At 48.8% G+C, this 20480-nt stretch overlaps 1 protein-coding gene across 5 annotated transcripts in view; it reads right to left on the bottom strand.

The window, feature by feature from the left end:
* TP63 (tumor protein p63) overlaps positions 1–20104 on the bottom strand; it is a 129269-nt gene extending 109165 nt beyond the window's left edge. For 2 of the 5 annotated variants that reach the window (XM_033150920.1, XM_033150923.1), the window contains exons 1-2: positions 19968–20089; positions 19395–19527 (exon numbers count right to left, since the gene is read on the bottom strand). In XM_033150920.1, coding sequence (XP_033006811.1) covers positions 19395–19527; positions 19968–20044 — 210 coding nt within the window. In that variant the 5' untranslated portion in view covers positions 20045–20089. Of the gene's footprint in view, positions 1–19394; positions 19528–19967 lie in introns of all 5 variants that reach the window. The other 3 variants (XM_033150924.1, XM_033150925.1, XM_033150921.1) reach the window with 3 other exon arrangements.
* Between the last annotated feature and the right edge of the window lie 376 nt (positions 20105–20480).

Genomic DNA, 20480 nt, shown 5'->3' with positions numbered 1-20480 from the left:
GAGTTCAGAAATGCAACAAATAAATTAAAAAATTAACACTTTTGGCAGACGAACGACTTCCCTGTGGAGGGGGGCGGGCGAGGGAATTGGTCCTTCCCATGCTCCCCCCCCCAAAAAAAAATCCCCCAAGAAATCTGAAGTTACTACTGTAAGCAAACTGTTTTAATTAAGAACTCATCTCGCCTATTTTCCCCTGCTTTTCTAAAAACAGAAAAGTAAAGAAAGCTCCCCACCCCTAATTAGGTTAATTTCACAAATTCTGGTCCCCCACCCACGGCTGAGATACTTTAATCTCCTTCGGCTTGGAAGCTGAATTTTCTACCCACTTCGGCATCGCACACATCAAAGGTCTGGCCGTGGGATCCCCAGTCTCGTGGTCTCCCTGAACCCGGGGCTTTCCCAGCGGGCGCAGATACAGGCAAACCCCGTTAACGGAAAAGGCGGCGCTTATCGGAGTGAGCCCCGGAAGCTCTAAGGTGGGATCTGGTGCTTTGACCAAGCAAGTGCGAGTCTTCGTGTGTCAAGTCTGGTCACCTCTCTTGGCACCAGTCCCTGCCACCTATCAGGAGCAGGATCTTAGCCTGCAACCGGCTTTGGCGAATGGGGATGCAGGCTGGGACGTGGGCTGTGCCAGGGGGCGGAGCCAAGGGAGCCGGCGGTGGGCTTCCATCGGATCCGCCCCTTGCCCATTTAATCAGCCAGCCTGTTTGTTCCTGCGCCGGGATCCCCCCCAATCCCACCCACCCATGGCTTACGCTGATAGTCAGTGACTTTGCCGTGGCTACGGTGGTCGCCGTCCTTTAAGGGGCCGGGGAGGAATTTGCCCACTGGGCTAATTGGCACTGACCCAGTGGTTTTGCCTACCTTGTAGCCATTTGTCACAACTGCTTGGGCATTGGGGCAATCCCTTGTTTTGGACGGAGGGGAGGTTGTATTCCCCCCCCCCGCCTGCCCCTCCAAACGCTGGGGTATTCTGTTAAAGGGATCCGGGGACAGTGGGCATGTCCATGTGACCAGGGGGGCAGGGGCGGAGCGAAGGGGGTGGGCCGCCCCGGGTTCCAGGGGAGGGGGGTGACACTTAGGCCTCTTTCACCCTCATTAAAAGGTTCTTTAATTCCTCCTCACTTTCTGCCATCAAGGTAGTATCATCAGCATATCTGAGGTTGTTGATATTTTTTCCGGCAATCTTATTTCCGGTTTGGGATTCATCCAGTCCAGCCTTTCGCATGATGAACCCAGTCTTATTGGATTCTTATTTATACAGTGGTACCTTGGTTCTCAAACGCCTTGGTACTCAAACAATCTGGAACCCAAACACTGCAAACCCAGAAGTAAGTGTTCCAGTTTGCGGACGTTTTTCAGAAGCCAAACATGCTCCGTTTTGAGTGTTATGCTTCCGTTTTGAATGTTACGCTGAGGTCTGTCTGTTTTGGCTGTTTATTTTGCATTTTTGGGGCTCTTTTTGTTTTGTTTTTGTGACTGTGTGGAACCCAGTTCAGCTACTGATTGATAGATGGATTGTGTGACTGCAATACATTGTTTATTGCTTTCATTTTTATGGATCAATGGTCTCCTTAGATAGTAAAACTCATGTTAAGTTGCTGTTTTAGGGTTTGTTTTTAAAAGTTTGGAATGGATTAATCCATTTTGCATTGCTTTCTATGGGAAAGCGCGCCTTGGTTTTGGAACGCTTTGGTTTTGGAACGGACTTCCGGAACGGATTACGTTTGAGAACCAAGGTACCACTGTATGGGTTGGGGTATGGGAAGTCTGATTTCTTGTCCTGCAAGAGGTGAATTTCATCCCAGGCCACAGCTATGCTGGAATGTGTTGAGCAATGCTCTTAAGTGCAGTGAGACATCACTGGGTGTCTATAGAAGGCAGGTTTGTACCCTGGAGAAGCAATTAACATGAGCTTCCTCGAGTCTATGGCCTTTCCTTGGCACCGTTAATCGTGGGGCACTCCTGATAGCAGATTTTGTAGGTGCCAAAACGAAAACACAGCTTGATGCGTCACTAAACCAGACCCTAGAAATAACAGGCACCCAATGCATGCCAACTGCAAACAAGACAGGCCACCGCTCAGGAGTAGGGCATTTGCTTGGCATGCAGAATGTCCCAAGAGACTGTGACTGGCCTAGGGTCACACTCAGTGAGCTTCAAAGCTGAGTGGAGATTAGAAACCAGGTTTCCCAGGCCGTAGTACGACACTGGAACCACTACGTCACACTGCCAGTCAGTTCAGACCACAGGTCAGAGCAGGATTTCCAGGGCAAATTGTTGGTGTGTTCCCAGGGGCGTCTTGCCCATAGAGGCAAGTGGCGCGGGGCACCAGGGCACCAAGTTCACACCGAGTTCTGGAGGGCACCTGGGAAGAGGCAGAGGCTGGACGCGGCGCCTCCTAGCATCAGCTCACTGCCCTCGCCCACCGCGGCAAAACAGCACCGTGCCCAGAGCCTCCACCTCTTCCCCGCCGGAGGAGCCGCCCTCCAGCCACTGTCCGCCTCCTCCAGCCCCGCAAAGCTGCCGGCAGCGCTGTAAAAAGGTCAGCAACTCTGGGAACCGGGGGTGGGGTGGGGTGGGCGCCAGAGGGATCTTTGAAACACAGCGCCGGATATGCTTAAGAGGGCCCTGTGTATTCCCAATAATTCCTTTTGATTTGGTGTTGAAAGCAAGCATCTCTGCTGCAGTGTATCTGAAGAAGTGTGCATGCACACGAAAGCTCATACCAAGAACAAACTTAGTTGGTCTCTAAGGTGCTTTTAATGAGGGTGAAAGAGGAGAGCGCAAAATATGGTCTGAAGCTCAACATAAAAAAAACCTAAGATCATGGCCACTGGTCCCATCACCTCCTGGCAAATAGAAGGGGAAGAAATGGAGGCAGGGAGAGATTTCACTTTCTTGGGCTCCATGATCACTGCAGATGGTGACAGCAGTCACGAAATTAGAAGACGCCTGCTTCTTGGGAGAAAAGCAATGACAAACCTAGACAGCATCTTAAAAAGCAAAGACATCACTTTGCCGACAAAGGTCCGTATAGTTAAAGCTATGGTTTTTCCAGTAGTGATGTACGGAAGTGAGAGCTGGACCATCAAGAAGGCTGATCGCCGAAGAATGGATGCTTTTGAATTATGGTGCTGGAGGAGACTCTTGAGAGTCCCATGGACTGCAAGAAGAACAAACCTATCCATTCTTAAGGAAATCAGCCCTGAGTGCTCACTGGAAGGACAGATCCTGAAGTTGAGACTCCAGTACTTTGGCCACCTCATGAGAAAAGAAGACTCCCTAGAAAAGACCCTGATGTTGGGAAAGATGGAGGGCACAAGGAGAAGGGGACGACAGAGCATGAGATGGTTGGACAGTGTTCTCGAAGCCACCAACATGAGTCTGACCAAACTGTGGGAGGCAGTGAAGGATAGGCGTGCCTGGCGTGCTCTGGTCCATGGGGTCACGAAGAGTCGGACACGACTGAACGACTGAACAACAACAACAAGGTGCTACTGGAAGGATTTTTTTTATTTCACTTTGTTTTGATCTCTGCTGCAGTCAGTCTTGCTTTTGCCACTGCATTTGAGCAGCACACTGTCCCTCTGCAGCCGGTCTGGGTGGGGCTGCTGGGTGCCTGTAGTCCAAAACATCTGGAGGGCACCAGGTTGGCAAGTGCCACATCTGAGATCGTGGAGCTGTGGCAAAGTGACCCCTTCTGCCCCGGCATGCAAACACCTGCCCCTCAAATAATTTGGGGAGATATTAAATTTTGCCCTTCCTTTTCTCAACAGCTCCTGGTGGCTTGTTTTTTAGAAGTCTTGCTTTCCTGCAAATTGCCAGGCTGCTGGTGGTTTATGTCAGCTCCCCGCCCCCCTTTTCCATTTCACAAAATCCCTCTGCACTTTCCTTTTTGCTCCCCCTACTGCCAAACTCCCAAGACCACCCACGTCAAAAATTTCCTTCGCTTCCAGGAAATACTTGAATTCCACACCTGTATGACATGCAAGAAATGCCACATAATATTGCCGTGTTTGCTATGGAAGAGCCGACTGAAGGAGATGTGGGCTCTTTCTCATTCCTGCAAGACCTCACGGGGCATGAACTGAACGGGGCTGAAATGGAGAAATTGCAAGTTGGGATTTTAACCTTCCACAGCAGGGAACTGCAACATAAATTAACCAGACATGGCAACTTGCTGGCTATAACGCACAGAGACATCAACACACTAGCAGCCTCAAACCTTCACAATCCTAACTCCATTCCAGCCATATCAATGTAGAATTGAAATTAGTGGGAAAATTAGCATAGTATCCAAACAGAGACCAAAACCAAACCAAACCCTGCTGCTTGATCTCAGGAACCATTATGGACAATTTGCTTATGATTTAATTTTTCCTCCTCTTTTTTTCTTTTTTCTTTATTAAAGCAGTATACAGGCAGTATACAGAAATAAACATCAAAGACCTGAAGAAGTGTGCATGCACACAAAAGCTCATACCAATAACAAACTTAGTTGGTCTCTAAGGTGCTACTGGAAGGAATTTTTTAAAATTTTGTTTCGACTATGGCAGACCACAGAAAGGAGTACGACAAGGCTGTATATTGTCTCCCTGCTTATTTAACTTATATGCAGAATTCATCATGCGAAAGGCTGGACTGGATGAATCCCAAGCCGGAATTAAGATCGCCGGAAGAAATATCAACAACCTCAGATATGCAGATGACACAACCTTGATGGCAGAAAGTGAGGAGGAATTAAAGAACCTTTTAATGAGGGTGAAAGAAGAGAGCGCAAAATATGGTCTGAAGCTCAACATCAAAAAAACTAAGATCATGGCCACTGGTCCCATCACCTCCTGGCAAATAGAAGGGGAAGAAATGGAGGTAGGGAGAGATTTTACTTTCTTGGGCTCCATGATCACTGCAGATAGTGACAGCAGTCACGAAATTAGAAGACGCCTGCTTCTTGGGAGGAAAGCAATGACAAACCTAGACAGCATCTTAAAAAGCAGAGACATCACCTTGCCGACAAAGGTCTGTATAGTTAAAGCTATGGTTTTCCCAGTAGTAATGTACGGAAGTGAGAGCTGGACCATAAAGAAGACTGATTGCCGAAGAATTGATGCTTTTGAATTCTGGTGCTGGAGGAGACTCTTGAGAGTCCCATGGACTGCAAGAAGAACAAACCTATCCATCCTTAAAGAAATCAGCCCTGAGTGCTCACTGGAAGGGCAGATCCTGAAGCAGAGGCTCCAGTACTTTGGCCACCTCATGAGAAGAGAAGACTCTCTGGAAAAGACCCTGATGTTGGGAAAGATGGAGGGCACAAGGAGAAGGGGACGACAGAGGATGAGATGGTTGGACAGTGTTCTCGAAGCTACTAACATGAATTTGGCCAAACTGCAGGAGGCAGTGAAAGACAGGAGTGCCTGGCGTGCTCTGGTCCGTGGGGTCACGAAGAGTCAGACACGACTGAACGACTGAACAACAACAACATGGCAGACCAACACGGCTACCTACCTGTAACTCAAATATCAAGCATGTTTTTAACATAAAAATTAAAGAAGAGGAAAGAATAAAAACTTCCAATTCTCCGTCTATCCACTTTAAAAAATTGTGTAAAATTCTTACTTGCTAATAACATTCAACTCTTCTACTTTCTACAAACCAAACTTGTTTTCAGTCTTCAAAGCTTTATAAAAACAAGTTCACTTTCCTTATCGAGCAGAAATTCCAAAAGGGGTTTCCAATCATTAACAAATGTTGACAGTGATTTTTTCTCTAATTAAGCACGCCAACTTTGCCATCTCAGCCAAATTCCAACAGCCATTCTTCCCTAGTAGGCAATAACAAGTCCATCTTTCCGTATTACAATTTGCTTATGATTTCTTAAGATGTGTCAAAATGTATAATAGATTCATGGCGGGTGCCCAGTGCTGCCCTGGAATTTTTAGAAACTAAAAAATACTTTCATTTTTTGAAAAAAATGGTTCAGAGTAATTTTTGTGTTTGGACTCAATGCCAAAGTCACATTTTGGCTCCCTGGAAAGAGTGGCTCTTGACCGCTTTTGGATGAAATTGTGACTCCTTCACCAAAAACGTTAGCTGCCATTGATCTCGCCTGCCCTTATACTGCCCACTGGTTGCCAGTGGCTTCCCAAAGATCTTTCCAGCATGTGCAATCTAAATCCTCTTCGCTGGAGGTGCCAGGATTTGAACTTGGGACCTTCTGAATGCAAGCCAAGTGCACCAACCTGTGGCCTCAACCCACATGGGCTTTCCTCTCCCATTGTATTCGTCTTCTTACATTTAAACACCACCATAGCTCAGTCAGTAGAGCATGAGACTCTTAATTTCAGGGTCCTGGGTTCGAGTCCCTTGCTGGGCGAATGATTCCTCTCATGGTTCCGTCCAACTCTACTTGCTCTATGATTTCTTCCAACATAAAACCCAGGGCATAAAACCACAGATATGTATGTGGTTGCCAGACAGCCTCTCATCCAGATACTAATCCGAGGAAGGTGGAGGTCTCATGAGTCTTACAGACCACACCCTGGAAACCTAGCAGTGGTCTTCTCTCGCTTATATGGCAAATTGGACTGGTCATGTTGTGCGGATGCCTGATGATCGTCTTCCAAAGCAACTACTCTATTCCAAACTTAAAAATGGAAAGCGTAATGCTGGCGGTCAACAAAAGAGGTTCAAAGACTCTCTCAAGACAAATATTTAAAAATGTAGTATGTTGTTGTTGTTCAGTCGTTCAGTCGTGTCCGACTTTTCATGACCCCATGGACCAGAGCACGCCAGGCACCCCTATCCTCCACTGCCTCTCGCAGTTTGGCCAAACTCATGTTAGTCGCTTCGAGAACACTGTCCAACCATCTCATCCTCTGTCGTCCCCTTCTCCTTGTGCCCTCCATCTTCCCCAACATCAGGGTCTTTTCCAGGGAGTCTTCTCTTCTCATGAGGTGGCCAAAGTACTGGAGCCTCAACTTCAGGATCTGTCCTTCCAGTGAGCACTCAGGCCTGATTTCTTGAAGGATGGATAGGTTTGATCTTCTTGCAGTCCATGGGACTCTCAAGAGTCTCCTCCAGCACCATAATTCAAAAGCATCAATTCTTCGGCAATCAGCCTTCTTTATGGTCCAGCTTCTTTATGGTCCAATAAACATTTAATTAAAAATTAAATGTAGTATAAACACCGACAATTGGGAAACCTTGGCCTGTGAGCGCTCTAATTGGAGAACAGCCTTTACCAAACATGTCATGGACTTTGAAGATGCTTGAACTCAGGACGCTAAGGTGCTAAGAGGGAGGCACACTTGGCAAACCCTCACCAGGATCATCTCCTGCCCGGAAACCTGTGCCTCCACTGTGGAAGGACGTGTGGATCCAGAATTGGCCTCCACAGTCACTTGTGGACTGAATTTTAAAACCATAATCATGTAAAACATTCTTACTCAGCTACGAGGGATCACCAAAGAAGAATGAGATGCAGCAAATTGCACTGAATGCAGCAGGATCAATCCTGAGAACTGAGTTCTGCGGATGTGACGGATCTGGCATGCGGACAACTCTCGCCAGTTTTGCCCCCGGGGCCACCTAATCCGCATGCTGTCTCTGTGTAGGATGGGTTGGTGGGCTCCCCTTCACTGGAGGTTTCTAAGCAGAGTTTGGGTGGCCATCTGTCAGGGATCCTTCAGCGTTGCAGGGGGGTTGGACTAGATGGCCTTTGGGGTCCCCATCCAATTCTACAATTCTACAGTTCCATGACTGCAGCATTGGAGAGGCAGCCTTTCCTTCTGGGCTCCTACACCTAGGAGCTCTCCAAAGCCATTGGGGCAGCCACACAGAGCTGGAGGCGTTTCCTCGCCAAGGCTCAGCATCAGAGAGGCCTCAGAGGAAATTAAGCGGTGGAAGAGAAACTGTTTCGAGCACTCGGGACTCTGCGGGGGTGCAACGGAGGCTTCCTGCGCGGCCGCTGTGCAACTCCGACTTTGCTCTCCTTCCAAGCACCTGAGGCCAAAAGCGCCCGGAGCGCGTTGCTTTAAGATCAAGATCATTTTTAATTAAATGTTTATGCAGCACTTTGAAGATGTGGAGCCAAGTGCTAAGTAGCATCGCGGGGAAGGTTGCTTCACATCCCAGGATCGGATAGAGGAAGTGTGAGGAGAAAGCAGCTCTATTCACATGCCCCTTTTCATTCTGCAGGGACGGGTTTCTGCGTTGTGGGAAAGCTGGTCGGAAAGAGACAAGGACTAGAGTACTAGATCTCCAGGAAGGGCTGGGAGAGACCGCTTGCTCGAAACGCAGGAGACCCTCTGCTAGCTAGTGTGGACGATTTTGAGCTACGTGGTCCAATTCTGCATAAGGCAGCTCCCTTACTGACAAGCGTGATAACACACGACTGATCACAGTGTGGTGGAGTCTCCTTCTTTGGAGGTCTTTAAGCGGAGGCTTGACAGCCATCTGTCAGGAATGCTTTGATTGGCATGGGGTTGGACTGGATGGCCCTTGTGGTCTCTTCCAACTCTGGGATTCTTTGATTCTTAACCTGAAGCATTATTTCTGGGTTAGCGGAGTTCTTAACCTGAAGCGTATGTAACTTGAGGTACCACTTTGGTCAGGAAAGCGAGATGAACGCTGCAACCCCAGAGTTGTCCCCGACTGGACCTAACGGTCAGGGGTCCCTTTACCTTTACCTTTTAACTACCACTATGACCCTGCTTTACCTTCTATGATAAACTGGTACTTTAAAAGCCCTTGGCATCTCTTCCAGATCTACAATTCTATGATTTTATACTGCAGACTGCCTTCTGATCTTCAGAAGAAGGGCAGTACAGAAATTAATTAATTAAGTAATTAACTAAAGATGATATGATTTTTATATAATTAAAGGTTATATCATATAAAGATTGCATCATATAAAATCATAGAATTGTAGAGTTGGAAGGGACGACCTAGTCCAGAAACTTGCAATGCGGGAAACTCAACTAAAAGCACCCGTGACAGATGGCCATCCAACCTCTGCTTAAAAACCTCCAAGGAAGGAGAGTCCACAAAGCATCTCCTCTACCACCCACCAACGGATCCTCTTTTAGAGACATGCATCAGCTGTTCAGGGATCATGTTGTTGTTGTTGTTGTTCAGTTGTTCAGTTGTTCAGTCGTGTCCGACTCTTCGTGACCCCATGGACCAGAGCACGCCAGGCACACCTATCCTTCACTGCCTCTCGCAGTTTGGCCAAACTCATGTTAGTAGCTTCGTGAACGCTGTCCAACCACCTCGTCCTCTGTCGTCCCCTTCTCCTTGTGCCCTCCATCTTTCCCAACATCAGGGTCTTTTCTAGGGAGTCTTCTCTTCTCATGAGGTGGCCAAAGTACTGGAGCCTCAGCTTCAGGATCTGTCCTTCTAGTGAGCACTAGAAGGTTTGGACTAGGATAGGTTTGATCTTCTTGCAGTCCATGGGACTCTCAAGAGTCTCCTCCAGCACCAGAATTCAAAAGCATCAATTCTTCGGCGATCACCCTTCTTTATGGTCCAGCTCTCAGGGATCATAGCTTCTCCTTTATCCAACGCCTTCCCATCCAATTGCCCTGGAGGGAAGAAGTTGGCCTCAAAGCCAGCATTTTCTACCAGACATTTTCTCCCATAGGTTCTGGGCACCCCAGTTTAAGAAGGAGATTGTTATGTGTGCAGAGGAGGGTGACAGTGACAATTAAGGATCTTGGAAACCCAGAAGCCTTATGGGGAACAGTTGAGGCAGTTGGGTATATTTAGCCTGGAAAAGAGGAGAGTGAGAGGAGACCGGATCCCCCACCTTCATCTTCCATGGGACAGCCATTCCCATAACTGGCGAAAAAACAGAAAGACAATCACGGGGTATAATAACCAAGGAAAAAAGTATAAAATACTCAGCCGTGACTAATCCCTAAAACGAGGTAAAGGTATAATAAAGATATGAACACAACTCCAAAAAATGGGATGAGGGCCCCTAAACAACTAAGTGGAATTAGACACACACACACACACACACACACACACACACACACACACACACATATATATATATATATATATATATATATATATATATATATATATATATATATATATATACACTACTCAAATGAAAACCCTCATAACTTGATCTTAGTAACTTTCTGATTTCCCTCTGAGGAAACTGACTTCTTATCCAGTGAAACGAGGAAGAGCCGACATCTCGTTAGGGTTTCAGTTATGAGGGTTTTCATTTGAGTAGTATATATATATATATATATATATATATATATATATATATATATATATATATATATATATATATATTTGTCTAATTCCACTTAGTTGTTTAGGGGCCCTCACCCCATTTTTTTGGAGTTGTGTTCAGTCAAGTTTGGGTTATATCTTCATTATACCTTTACCTCGTTTTAGGGATTAGTCACGGCTGAGTATTTTATACTTTTTTTCTTGATTCCCATAACTGGAGCAATATAGTTTCCCGCTGCTTTTGTCTGAAACCCCGGTAGGGGGACAGGGCCATGCAAGAGCCCCTGGGACCTCTGGGGAGAGGGAGGGCTCTGCCTCCGGCCTCCTTAACTCTCCCCAGTTGGCATTCTCCCATCGCTGACCGAAAGTCCCGGTGGACAGCTAGTCTGAACCAATGCCTACGCAACCACTCACATAATTTGTATTTTAATAAAGTTGTGGCCTGAATTATTGCCAAAAACCCAAACAAAAATTACGTCTGAAGTGTGAATTTTTTTGGGGGTGGCTTGGGGACCTCAACAGGGAACATTGATGCTGAAACGTGGCATTCTCAACGCCCTTCGGACACTGTGCTGCATGCAATTGTGAGGAGGAGAAGCAAAAGATGGCGAGGGGGGCTGAATTAGATGACACTTGGGGTCACTTCCAACTCTTCAATTCCATGACTCTCTCAGAAAATGAAGCTGCTTATCACAGGCCCCAGAAGAAGAAGAAGAAGAAGAAGAGTTTGGATTTGATATCCCGCTTTTCACTACCCGAAGGAGTCTCAAAGCGGCTAACATTCTCCTTTCCCTTCCTTCCCCACAACAAACACTCTGTGAGGTGAGTGGGGCTGAGAGACTTCAGAGAAGTGTGACTAGCCCAAAGTCACCCAGCAGCTGCATGTGGAGGAGCGGAGATGCGAACCCGGTTCCCCAGATAACGAGTCTACCGCTCTTAACCACTACACCACGCTGGCTCTTAACGTGGTTTTACACTTATGTTTCGCTCAGGGTGGTGGATGGTGCCATATCCATTCACTTCAGTGGGTCCCTCCTCTGTCTCCTCGTGAATTGCACCCCAGGAGTCTTTGCAAGGGAGTGAGGGGAGGGGGGGTGGAGTTAAGCAAGAGTGAGAATGGCAGAAAGTTCCCCTTCGCTCAGGATCCAGCCTTCCTCCCCATGACAGGACAAAGAGCCTTTAAAAAATGAGGGGGGAAGAAAACCCCCCAATCTCCTTTTAAGGAGAAAAGCTTTCAAAATGCATATATTTGATCAAAACAGCAAAGCTACATCAGAAGGGATCTGGAGGAGGAGGAGGAGACAGATTTTCTTTTTTTCTTTTTTTTCCACCACAAGAAGGCATTTTGTCAAACTGGTTGAACCAGGCTAGACCGCCCCAGGGCAGCAGGGAAGATGAGCAGGTAGGGAGAGAAAGGCCTCCCCCCACCCCCAAAAAAAAATCCCTAGTGAAAGGATGGCTGGGGGAGAGACAGAATTGAGTTTCCTTCCCTCTTGCTCCCAACTCAGAGACCTCACAATGAAGTGCTTGGCTAACCGCTTCCTGGGAGCTCAGGGTTCAAGGCTAGCTTAGCAAGGGCTGCTCAAAGGCATGCAGTCATGAACCCCTCACTTTGGGGCGTGCAGATGTTTTTTCTTCCTCTATCCTAATGCGAAAACTCTGGGGAATATGGATCTAGGAAGTTCCAGGGGAGGTGAAAGAAAGGGCTTTTCCATATGCTGCAGAGTTAAAGGGCAAAGCAGAGCTTCCACTCCCCAAAACAGCAGAATCATAGAGTTGGGAGGGACCCCCAAGGGTCATCCAGTCCAACTTCCTGCAATGCAGGAATCTCAGCTAAAGCATCCACGACAGGTGGCCATCCAACCTCTGTTTGGAAGCCCCTAACGGAAGAGAGTCCGCCATCTCCTGGGGGGGGGGGATCCGTTCCACTATCAAAACAGCTCTTCCCATCAGAAAGGTTTTCCTAATGTTCAGTCCAGGAAGCCAGCTTGTTCCATCCTCCACGGGCGCAGCCCTTCAGATCTTAGAAGATGGCCTTCATTTCACTTCTCAGTGTAATCTGAAACTTTGGAGGGCGCCGAGTTGGGGGAGACTGCCTTGAAGGAAAAAAAAAAAAAAAATTCCTTCCAGTAGCACCTTAAGAGACCAACTAAGTTTGTTCTTGGTATGAGCTTTCGTGTGCATGCTCATACCAAGAACAAACTTAGTTGGTCTCTAAGGTGCTACTGGAAGGATTCTTTAAAAAAAATTATTTTGTTTTGACTATGGCAGACCAACATGGCTACCTACCTGCCTTAAAGGAGTCAACTATTTTGCCAGACTTTGTAGCTGCAGTGCACATTTAAGCTTAGCACACAATTTGTCATGTCAAAAGACACTTCCTCTGCTGCAACACACTAAAGTGTTTATTTTTATTATTCCATATTATTATCCATATTTGTTTATATCTCATAATATTTAAATGCCACTTGATTGAACAACAACAAGAGCACTTTATCCTTGCATTTCAGAGGGGAATGGAGGCCGGGCGTGCATGGCTTCCCTCAAGTCACTTTGAGGAGGAAGCGAGATTCGAATGCAGGACTCCCCAGTTTATGGCTGGAGGAGGGCAAGGGAAAAGCCACCAGCCAGTGGCAGCAGAGTATCTGCTTGGTATTCAGAAGGCTCAACTCCCCAGCACCTTCAAGCACCAACTGGTCTGACTTGGTATGAAGCATCTGGCAATGTTCCTTTTTACCTGGAAAAAAAAAAACCACCTCTGCATATGCTCAGAGGTGCTCTGTTGGAAGCCACAACCCTGAGATTAGGAGTCACATGCTCTTAGCCCTTGTTGCAAAGGTGGCATTGGGCAGGGTGATGGGAGCTTCCTGTGTCCCAGGGAGAGCATAAGCTGAGCCTCCAGGGAAATGATCTCAGGTCACAGGACTGGGAGAGGCTTCAGACACCCACTGCTATCAGGCAACACCAGGGAAGACGGAAGCAAGGGGGAAATACCTGCTTTGCATGCAGAGAGCTCCAGGTTCAATTCCCGGCACCTTCAGTTAGGGCTGGAAAGTCCTCCTACCAGGAACACCCTGGGCAGCAGTGCAGGCAATAGGGAGCTAAGCAAACCACATGGGATGTGAAACACGGGAGCAGTCAAGTTACAGGTAGGTAGCCGTGTTGGTCTGCCATAGTCAAAACAAAATAAAATCAAAAATTCCTTCCAGTAGCACCTTAGAGACCAACTAAGTTTGTTCTTGGTATGAGCTTTCGTGTGCATGCACACAAGTACAACGTCCCTAGAGTGGACATAGAAGGGGATGTCTGGTCCAGCCAGTCAGATCTTCCTGTTTCTCCTGGGCTAGGACAGACTTCCTCTGCATGTGACTGGAGGTGGGCGTGGCCTCACCTGTGCAGGTAAAACAAAAGCACTGGGGCCAGACGCCATCTTCCTCTTTTGACTTCGATCTTCAAGCAAGCAACATCTGCTTAGCTAAGATGCTCTCCAGCCAAGAGAGGACAAAGGAACTATCTCCCCTATGGGATAGTATCCAAGTGCATGTAACTTTTACTTGTGTGTGGAGGTCCCCAACGCCGCCACCCACCAAATAATTCAGACACGAGACATAATTTTTGTTTGGGTTTTTGGCAGAATTTAGGCCACCACTTTATTAAATTACAAATCAATGTGAGTGGTTGCGTTGGCATCGGTCCAGACTAGCTGCCCGACGGGACAGAGCTGACCACGTGTCAGCAGTGGGAAATACCATCTGGGGAGAGATCTGGGGGTTGGTACGCAGAACCCTCCCCTTCCCCAGTGGGTCCCAGGGGCTCTCACGTGGGCCCTGACCCCTACCGGGGTTTCGGACTAGCATATGAGCCCCTGGCTTCCTTTAACGGAATTCCCAGCACACCATCACCATTTGGGGGGACTACCGCCCCTCCAATCACAGATGATGACCAATGCCTAACCACCAACCTTACAAGTTGTGACTAATTGCTAATCAGTAGAAGAGTTTGGATTTGATACCCCGCTTTATCACTACCCGAAGGAGTCTCCAAGCGGCTCACATTCTCCTTTCCCTTCCTCCTCCACAACAAACACTCTGTGAGGTGAGTGGGGCTGAGAGACTTCAGAGAAGTGTGACTAGCCTAAGGTCACCCAGCAGCTGCATGTGGAGGAGCAGAGACACGAACCCAGTTCCCCAGATTACGAGTCCACCGCCCTTAACCACTACACCACACTGGTAGGCAAAAACCAGATGGCAACAGCCAATCGACCAACTGGCAAAATTCCTACCAGGCCCCTGCCCCAAAGCAGACGACCGCATGACAGGCATAGCAAGGTCCACACAGAGGCCTAAACGAAAATGGGGAGGGAGGGCGGGTGATCCGCAGCATGCAGCCAAGAGGACGGTCAGTCACGAGGCTGACCCTTATATAGGCTGCTGGCTGTCCATCACCACTCGATACATGAGAATCTCCCCAACAACACCCCCAAGCCCAATCGGAGCTGTGGCCATCCATTTTATTCCGCCCACAGCAATGGAGGCGACTTGCTCTCTATTAGGGAAAACCCACTTAAGCTAAGTCTGCCTTCTGGGATCCTGTTGTGAACAGATGTCTGTAAGTAAACTCATTTTATACTTTTATAGGAACACTGTGTCGTGTCTTATCTTTTAAGGGGGAATAAGAGGGGAAATACCAGGACAGTATTATTATAGAGGTTTTCATGAAGCTGAGCAAGCATCCGCTGTGTGTGTTTAAAGGGGGGGGGGTGTAAACTCCGCTGATATTGTTGAACTTGTTAACACAACTTGGAATAGGATATCTTAAACAATATACCCTCTCCTGCATCCCTGAACATTCCTACAAACCAATGTTCTTGGTCAGCAGAAGGCAGCTTCTGACGTCTCAGTCACCACCACCAACATCCTGGGACATCCAAGAACATCAGAACTGCCTACTGGATCCGGCCAACGTCCAGATGCCCCAGTGGGAAGCCTGCAAGCACAAGCCAGCAAGCAACTGGTGAGCAAAAGCATTGCTGCCTGGATGATGATAATAATAATAATAATAATAATAATAATAATAATAATAATAATAATAATAATATTTATTATTTGTACCCCGCCCATCTGGCTGGATTTCCCCAGCCACTCTGGGCGGCTTCCAACAGAAATCAAATACAAAAATATCGCACATTAAAAACTTCCCTAAAAAGGGCTGCCTTCAGGTATTTTCTGAATGACAGGTAGTTGTTTATCTCCTTGACCTGTGATGGGAGGGCGTTCCACAGGGCGGGCGCCACTACCGAGAAGGCCCTCTGCCTGGTTCCCTGTAGCTTTGCTTCTCGCAGGGAGGGAACCGCCAGAAGGCCCTCAGCGCTGGATCTCAGTGTCCAGGCTGAATAATGGGGGTGGAGACGCTCCTTCGGGTATACTGGGATGAGACCACTTAGGGCTTTCAGCACCAACACTTTGAATTGTGCTCGGAAACGTACTGGGAGCCAATGTAGATCTCTCTACATTGCCTTTCCAAGAGGATTGGACAAATTCCTGGAGGAGGAGAGGGCTATTGGTGGCTGGCACTTAGCCAGGATGGTGGTCCTCTGTCTCCATGGCTGGAGGCAGCGATGCTTCTGAATGCCAGCTGCTGGAAGCCACAGGAGGGGAGAGTTGCTCTTGTGTTCGAATCCTGCTTGCAGGTTTCCCACTGGCAACTGTTTGGCCATTGTGATAACAGGTTGCTGGACTGGATGGGCCATTGGCCTGAGCCAGCAAATTCTTCTTAGGTTCTCCAGCACGGGAGCAAAGCCATCGTGGCTGGTTGCCTTCGACAGCCCTCCCCTCCGTGGAATCATAGCATAGTATACCTGAAGAAGTGTCTCCAACCCCATTGCTCAGCCCAGACACTGAGGTCCAACTCCGAGGGTCTTCTGCTGGTTCCCTCACTGCGAGAAGTGAAGTTGCAGGGAACCAGGCAGAGGGCCTTCTTGGTAGTGGCACCCACCCTCATGTCAAGGAGATAAAGAACTATCTGAGTTTTAGAAGACATCTGAAGGCAGCCCTGTTTAAGGAACAAAATAGAAAATTCTTTCCAGTAGCACCTTAGAGACCAACTGAGTTTGTTCTTGGTATGAGCTTTCGTGTGCATGCACACTTCTTCAGATACATGCATGCACACAAAAGCTCATACCAAGAACAAACTCAGTTGGTCTCTAAGGTGCTACTGGAAAGAATTTTCTATTTTGTTTCGACTACGGCAGACCAACACGGCTACCCACCTGTAACTGTTTAAGGAAGTTTTTTATGTCTGATCATTTTATCATCATCATCATCATCATCATCATCATCAATTCTGTTGGAAACCACCCAGAGTGGCTGTGGAAACCTGGCCAGATGGGCGGGGTATAAACAATAATTCATCATCGTCATCACAGAATTGTAGAGTTGGAAGGGACCCCGAGGGTCATCTAGACCAACCCCCTGCAATGCAGGAATCATTTTGCCCAATGCGGGGCTCGAACCCATGACGCCGAGATTAAGAGTCTCAATCTCCCACCGACTGAGCTATCCCATTGTCTTCTTACCGCCAGCTCTGTCCCTTAAGGTTTTGCACCTCCACATTCCTTTATATTTTTTTCCTGCCCCCATTCCCCAACCCTCCCTTGCCCTGGCAGAGTTTTTTACACACACACAGAGAGAGAGAGAGGCCGCTGCCTCTTCTGAAGCGGCACCGGCGCAGGGTGAGACCGGTGGCAGGTGCTGGGCGTCCGCCTGGCCTGGGGCGATGCAGAAGGAAAGCAGGAGGGGGAGAAAGGGCCGAGACGAGGGCTGCATTTCTGATTAAACACAGCAAAACACCTCGCCTGGGGCGACAGGTTCCTCTCGCTGCCTTCCTGGGGAATTGCAAAGCAAACAGCAGACTCCTCCGCCAGGCTGGGCTGCCACCTGTCAAGTGATGTTTGACAATTTATTAAATAAATAAATAAAAAAAGAGGGGAGTGGGAGCGGGGGCAGAGAGAGAGAAAGAGAGAGAGAAACTTTCCCCTGTTTCCAGAACAAACTGTTTGCACAGAGTCCCGGGAGGGGGAACAAGACCGCGGTGGCCGCCAAAAGCCTTTTGTGAATGAATGAATGAGCGACTGAATGAAATGGATGGATGGGTGCAGGGGGCGTGAGCCAGCGGGCCGGGAGAGCAGCATATTTCTGCAGGGAAAACGGGGGCAGAGAGCACTTAGCGGCGGGCCTTGAGTCAACAGCAGATTAGAGCCACACGCCAGAGTTGCTCTGAATCGCAAAAGCGGCGTGCCTCGGAGGCAGCAGCCTGGAAGGAGAAGGCCCCACGCTCCCAGGAGGAGGACGGCGGCGGCAGCAGGCGGCAGCCCGCCCAGGGCACAGAGCCGGGGGAAGAGCACATCTCCCAGGCGCTGAGCAAACGCTCCTCTCAGAAAAAGGAGAGGAAAGGTGTCGGAAGGGACCCGAGGGTCATCTAGTCCAACCCACGGCAATGCAGGGGGATCAAGGGGAAAGGTCGTCCTCTCCTGCAAGCCTAAGAAGGACTTTGGGTTTGGGGCAACAAGACAGCTCTCCTTTGGGGAAAGCAAGTGCAATGGCATTGAGGCTGAGATTTAAAAAGGCGGTGGGGATCCTCTTGATTAGGAGCCGAGTTCGAAAGGACACGTGCAAGCTTCTGCGATGCACAGAACTCCGCCATGGGGCTGTTCTCGCTTTATTAAGTTTTAGAATCACTTTTTTCACTAAGGGAACTCACCGTGACTTACAACCAAGAAACACATGTGTTAAAAGCAGCAGAAAAGAAAACGAAGGAAGATCCAAAGGGCAATCCTATTTTTGAGAGGCACGATAAAAAGACCCCTCCCATTCAAAGAGGCCGCAGACAATTAAAAGCCAAAAAATAATGGAGGATCAAGTACAGCTTGCCAAAACATTTGAGCAGGGAGCAAGCACTGCACATCCACACATACAATATTTTTCATGCAACCACCACTTTAGTGGGACGCGGGTGGCGCTGTGGTCTAAACCACAGAGCCTAGGGCTTGCCGATCAGTAGATCGGCGGTTTGAAGCCCCGCGACGGGGTGAGCTCCCGTTGCTCGGTCCCTGCTCCTGCCCACCTAGCAGTTCAAAAACATGTCAAAGTGCAAGTAGATAAATAGGTACCGCTCCGGTGGGAAGGTAAACGGTGTTTCCGTGTGCTGCTCTGGTTCGCCAGAAGCGGCTTAGTCATGCTGGCCGCATGACCCGGAAGCTGTACGCCGGCTCCCTCGGCCAGTAAAGCGAGATGAGCGCCGCAACCCCAGAGTCGTCTGCGACTGGACCTAACGGTTGGGGCAGGGGCGTAGTGAGCCTGGGGCGGCAAACGTGGGGGCACCCCCCTGGGGGCAGGGCACTGCTCCCTAGCGTGCGCACGCCCTGATGTCACGGCGCGCATGCAGCATCCCAGGTGGACTGTGCATGTGCGGACATGCGCAGACCACCCAAGATGGCGGGAGCGAGTGGTCGGCACCCCTCCCGACCGTGTGACAGCGCAGCAAATTTTAAGGCTGCAGCGCAAGCTGCTGTTTGTGCGCTGCAGCCTTAAAACGCCGTGCCACCGCACGGAAGGGGTGCCAGCCGCTCACGGTGGCATGTTTGAAGGCTGCAGCACGCAAACAGCAGCACATACGCTGTGCTGCTATTCGCACGCTGCAGCCTTAAAAGTTGCCGCGCACCGGCGGCGCCGATCGCGGGGGTGGGGCGCTGCCCCAAGTGTCACCCCCCCAGGGTGGTACGCGGAGCGGCCTGCCCCCCCCGCCCCCTTGCTCCGCCCCTGGTCAGGGGTCCCTTTACCTTTACCTTTTAACTACCACTTTGACCGTAGTTTACCTTCTATGGTAAACTGGTACTTTAAAAAACCCCAAGCTTTCTTTCCACATATGCCCTGGGCTACTTGTTCATTTATACCCCACCTTTCCTCCCAAGAGTTCAAAGCAGAGTGTGTGGTTCTCTCCCCCCCCCCCACTTAACACACAGACACCACTCATTTTCACAACAACCCCGTGAGGCGGGTTAAGATAAGCGTCAGTGATTGGCCCAAGCGTCCCGGGTCCTAGCCCAGCATCCTAACCGCAGCATCCTGACATTGGCTACTCACCCACATTGGGTCTCTGATCTCCGAATCCTGCATCCGAATGCAATCCATGCTGATCTCAATTTTGTTCGCGGGGCCATTTTCCGTTTGCTCCTCCAGGAAATTCAAGTCGATGGGCTGAACCGAGCAGATCGGCCTGCAGAATAGGGGAGGGGTCTGAAAAGCGTTTCACTGGACATCAAAGATGGAAGAGCACACAAGGAGAGTCTGGTTGCTGGATCAGGCCAAAGGCCCATCTCGCCCAGCGTCCTCAAACCAGAAACTGAGACAGCTTCAGTAAATCCAGGACTGTCCCCAGAAAATAGTGACACATGGAGGGTCTGGTACTTGGAGATGCAAGGCAGGTGTGCTCCACCACTGAGATTCGACCCAAGCACCTTCAGTTAAGGTGCTGCCGGTCAGAGCAGACACTATTAGGCTCAATGGTGAAATAGACTGGCTGCCTCTGACATTCGGCATATTGAGCAACTGCTGGGTGGGACTCCAAGGCCCTTCCAATTCAACAAGTAGAACACAACACACACCCCACACCAGACCGCCCCCCCCCCCGTCCAATTCATCCATCTTGCTACTCACTGATGATCGAGGATATCCCAGATTTGCTGGAAAACTTCCGGACGGCCATATTCTCTTGCCTGCGAGCCTTGAGGCATGGTGGAGCGGTAATAACTCTCCGTCCAGGAGAAATGGCCTGGGGTGTCCATAAACCTACACAAAAGGTACAAATCAGATATATATATATTCCAATTTAACAACAGGGTTTCGTGAGCAGGAAGAGGCTGTGGCAGAGAGCCATTCAGACTCGGAGGCTGGAGGGCAGGCAGGCCAAGAGGCAAAGAAGCCAGGGATGATGATGATAATAATAATAATAATAATAATAATAATAATAATAATAATAATAATAATAATAATAATAAATATTATTTGTACCCCGCCCATCTGGCTGTGTCCCCCCAGCCACTCTGGGCGGCCTCCAACAGATATTAAAATACATTAAAATATCACAGGTTAAATACTTCCCTAAACAGGGCTGCCTCCAGGTATTTTCTAAATGTTAGGTAGTTGTTTATCTCTTTGACCTCTGCTGGG

Source organism: Lacerta agilis, chromosome 5, assembly GCF_009819535.1.
Source record: "Lacerta agilis isolate rLacAgi1 chromosome 5, rLacAgi1.pri, whole genome shotgun sequence".
In the NCBI taxonomy this organism is placed as follows: domain Eukaryota; kingdom Metazoa; phylum Chordata; class Lepidosauria; order Squamata; family Lacertidae; genus Lacerta; species Lacerta agilis.
Note: the sequence above shows the minus strand (reverse complement) of the source record. Positions and strands in the feature narration are given on the sequence as shown.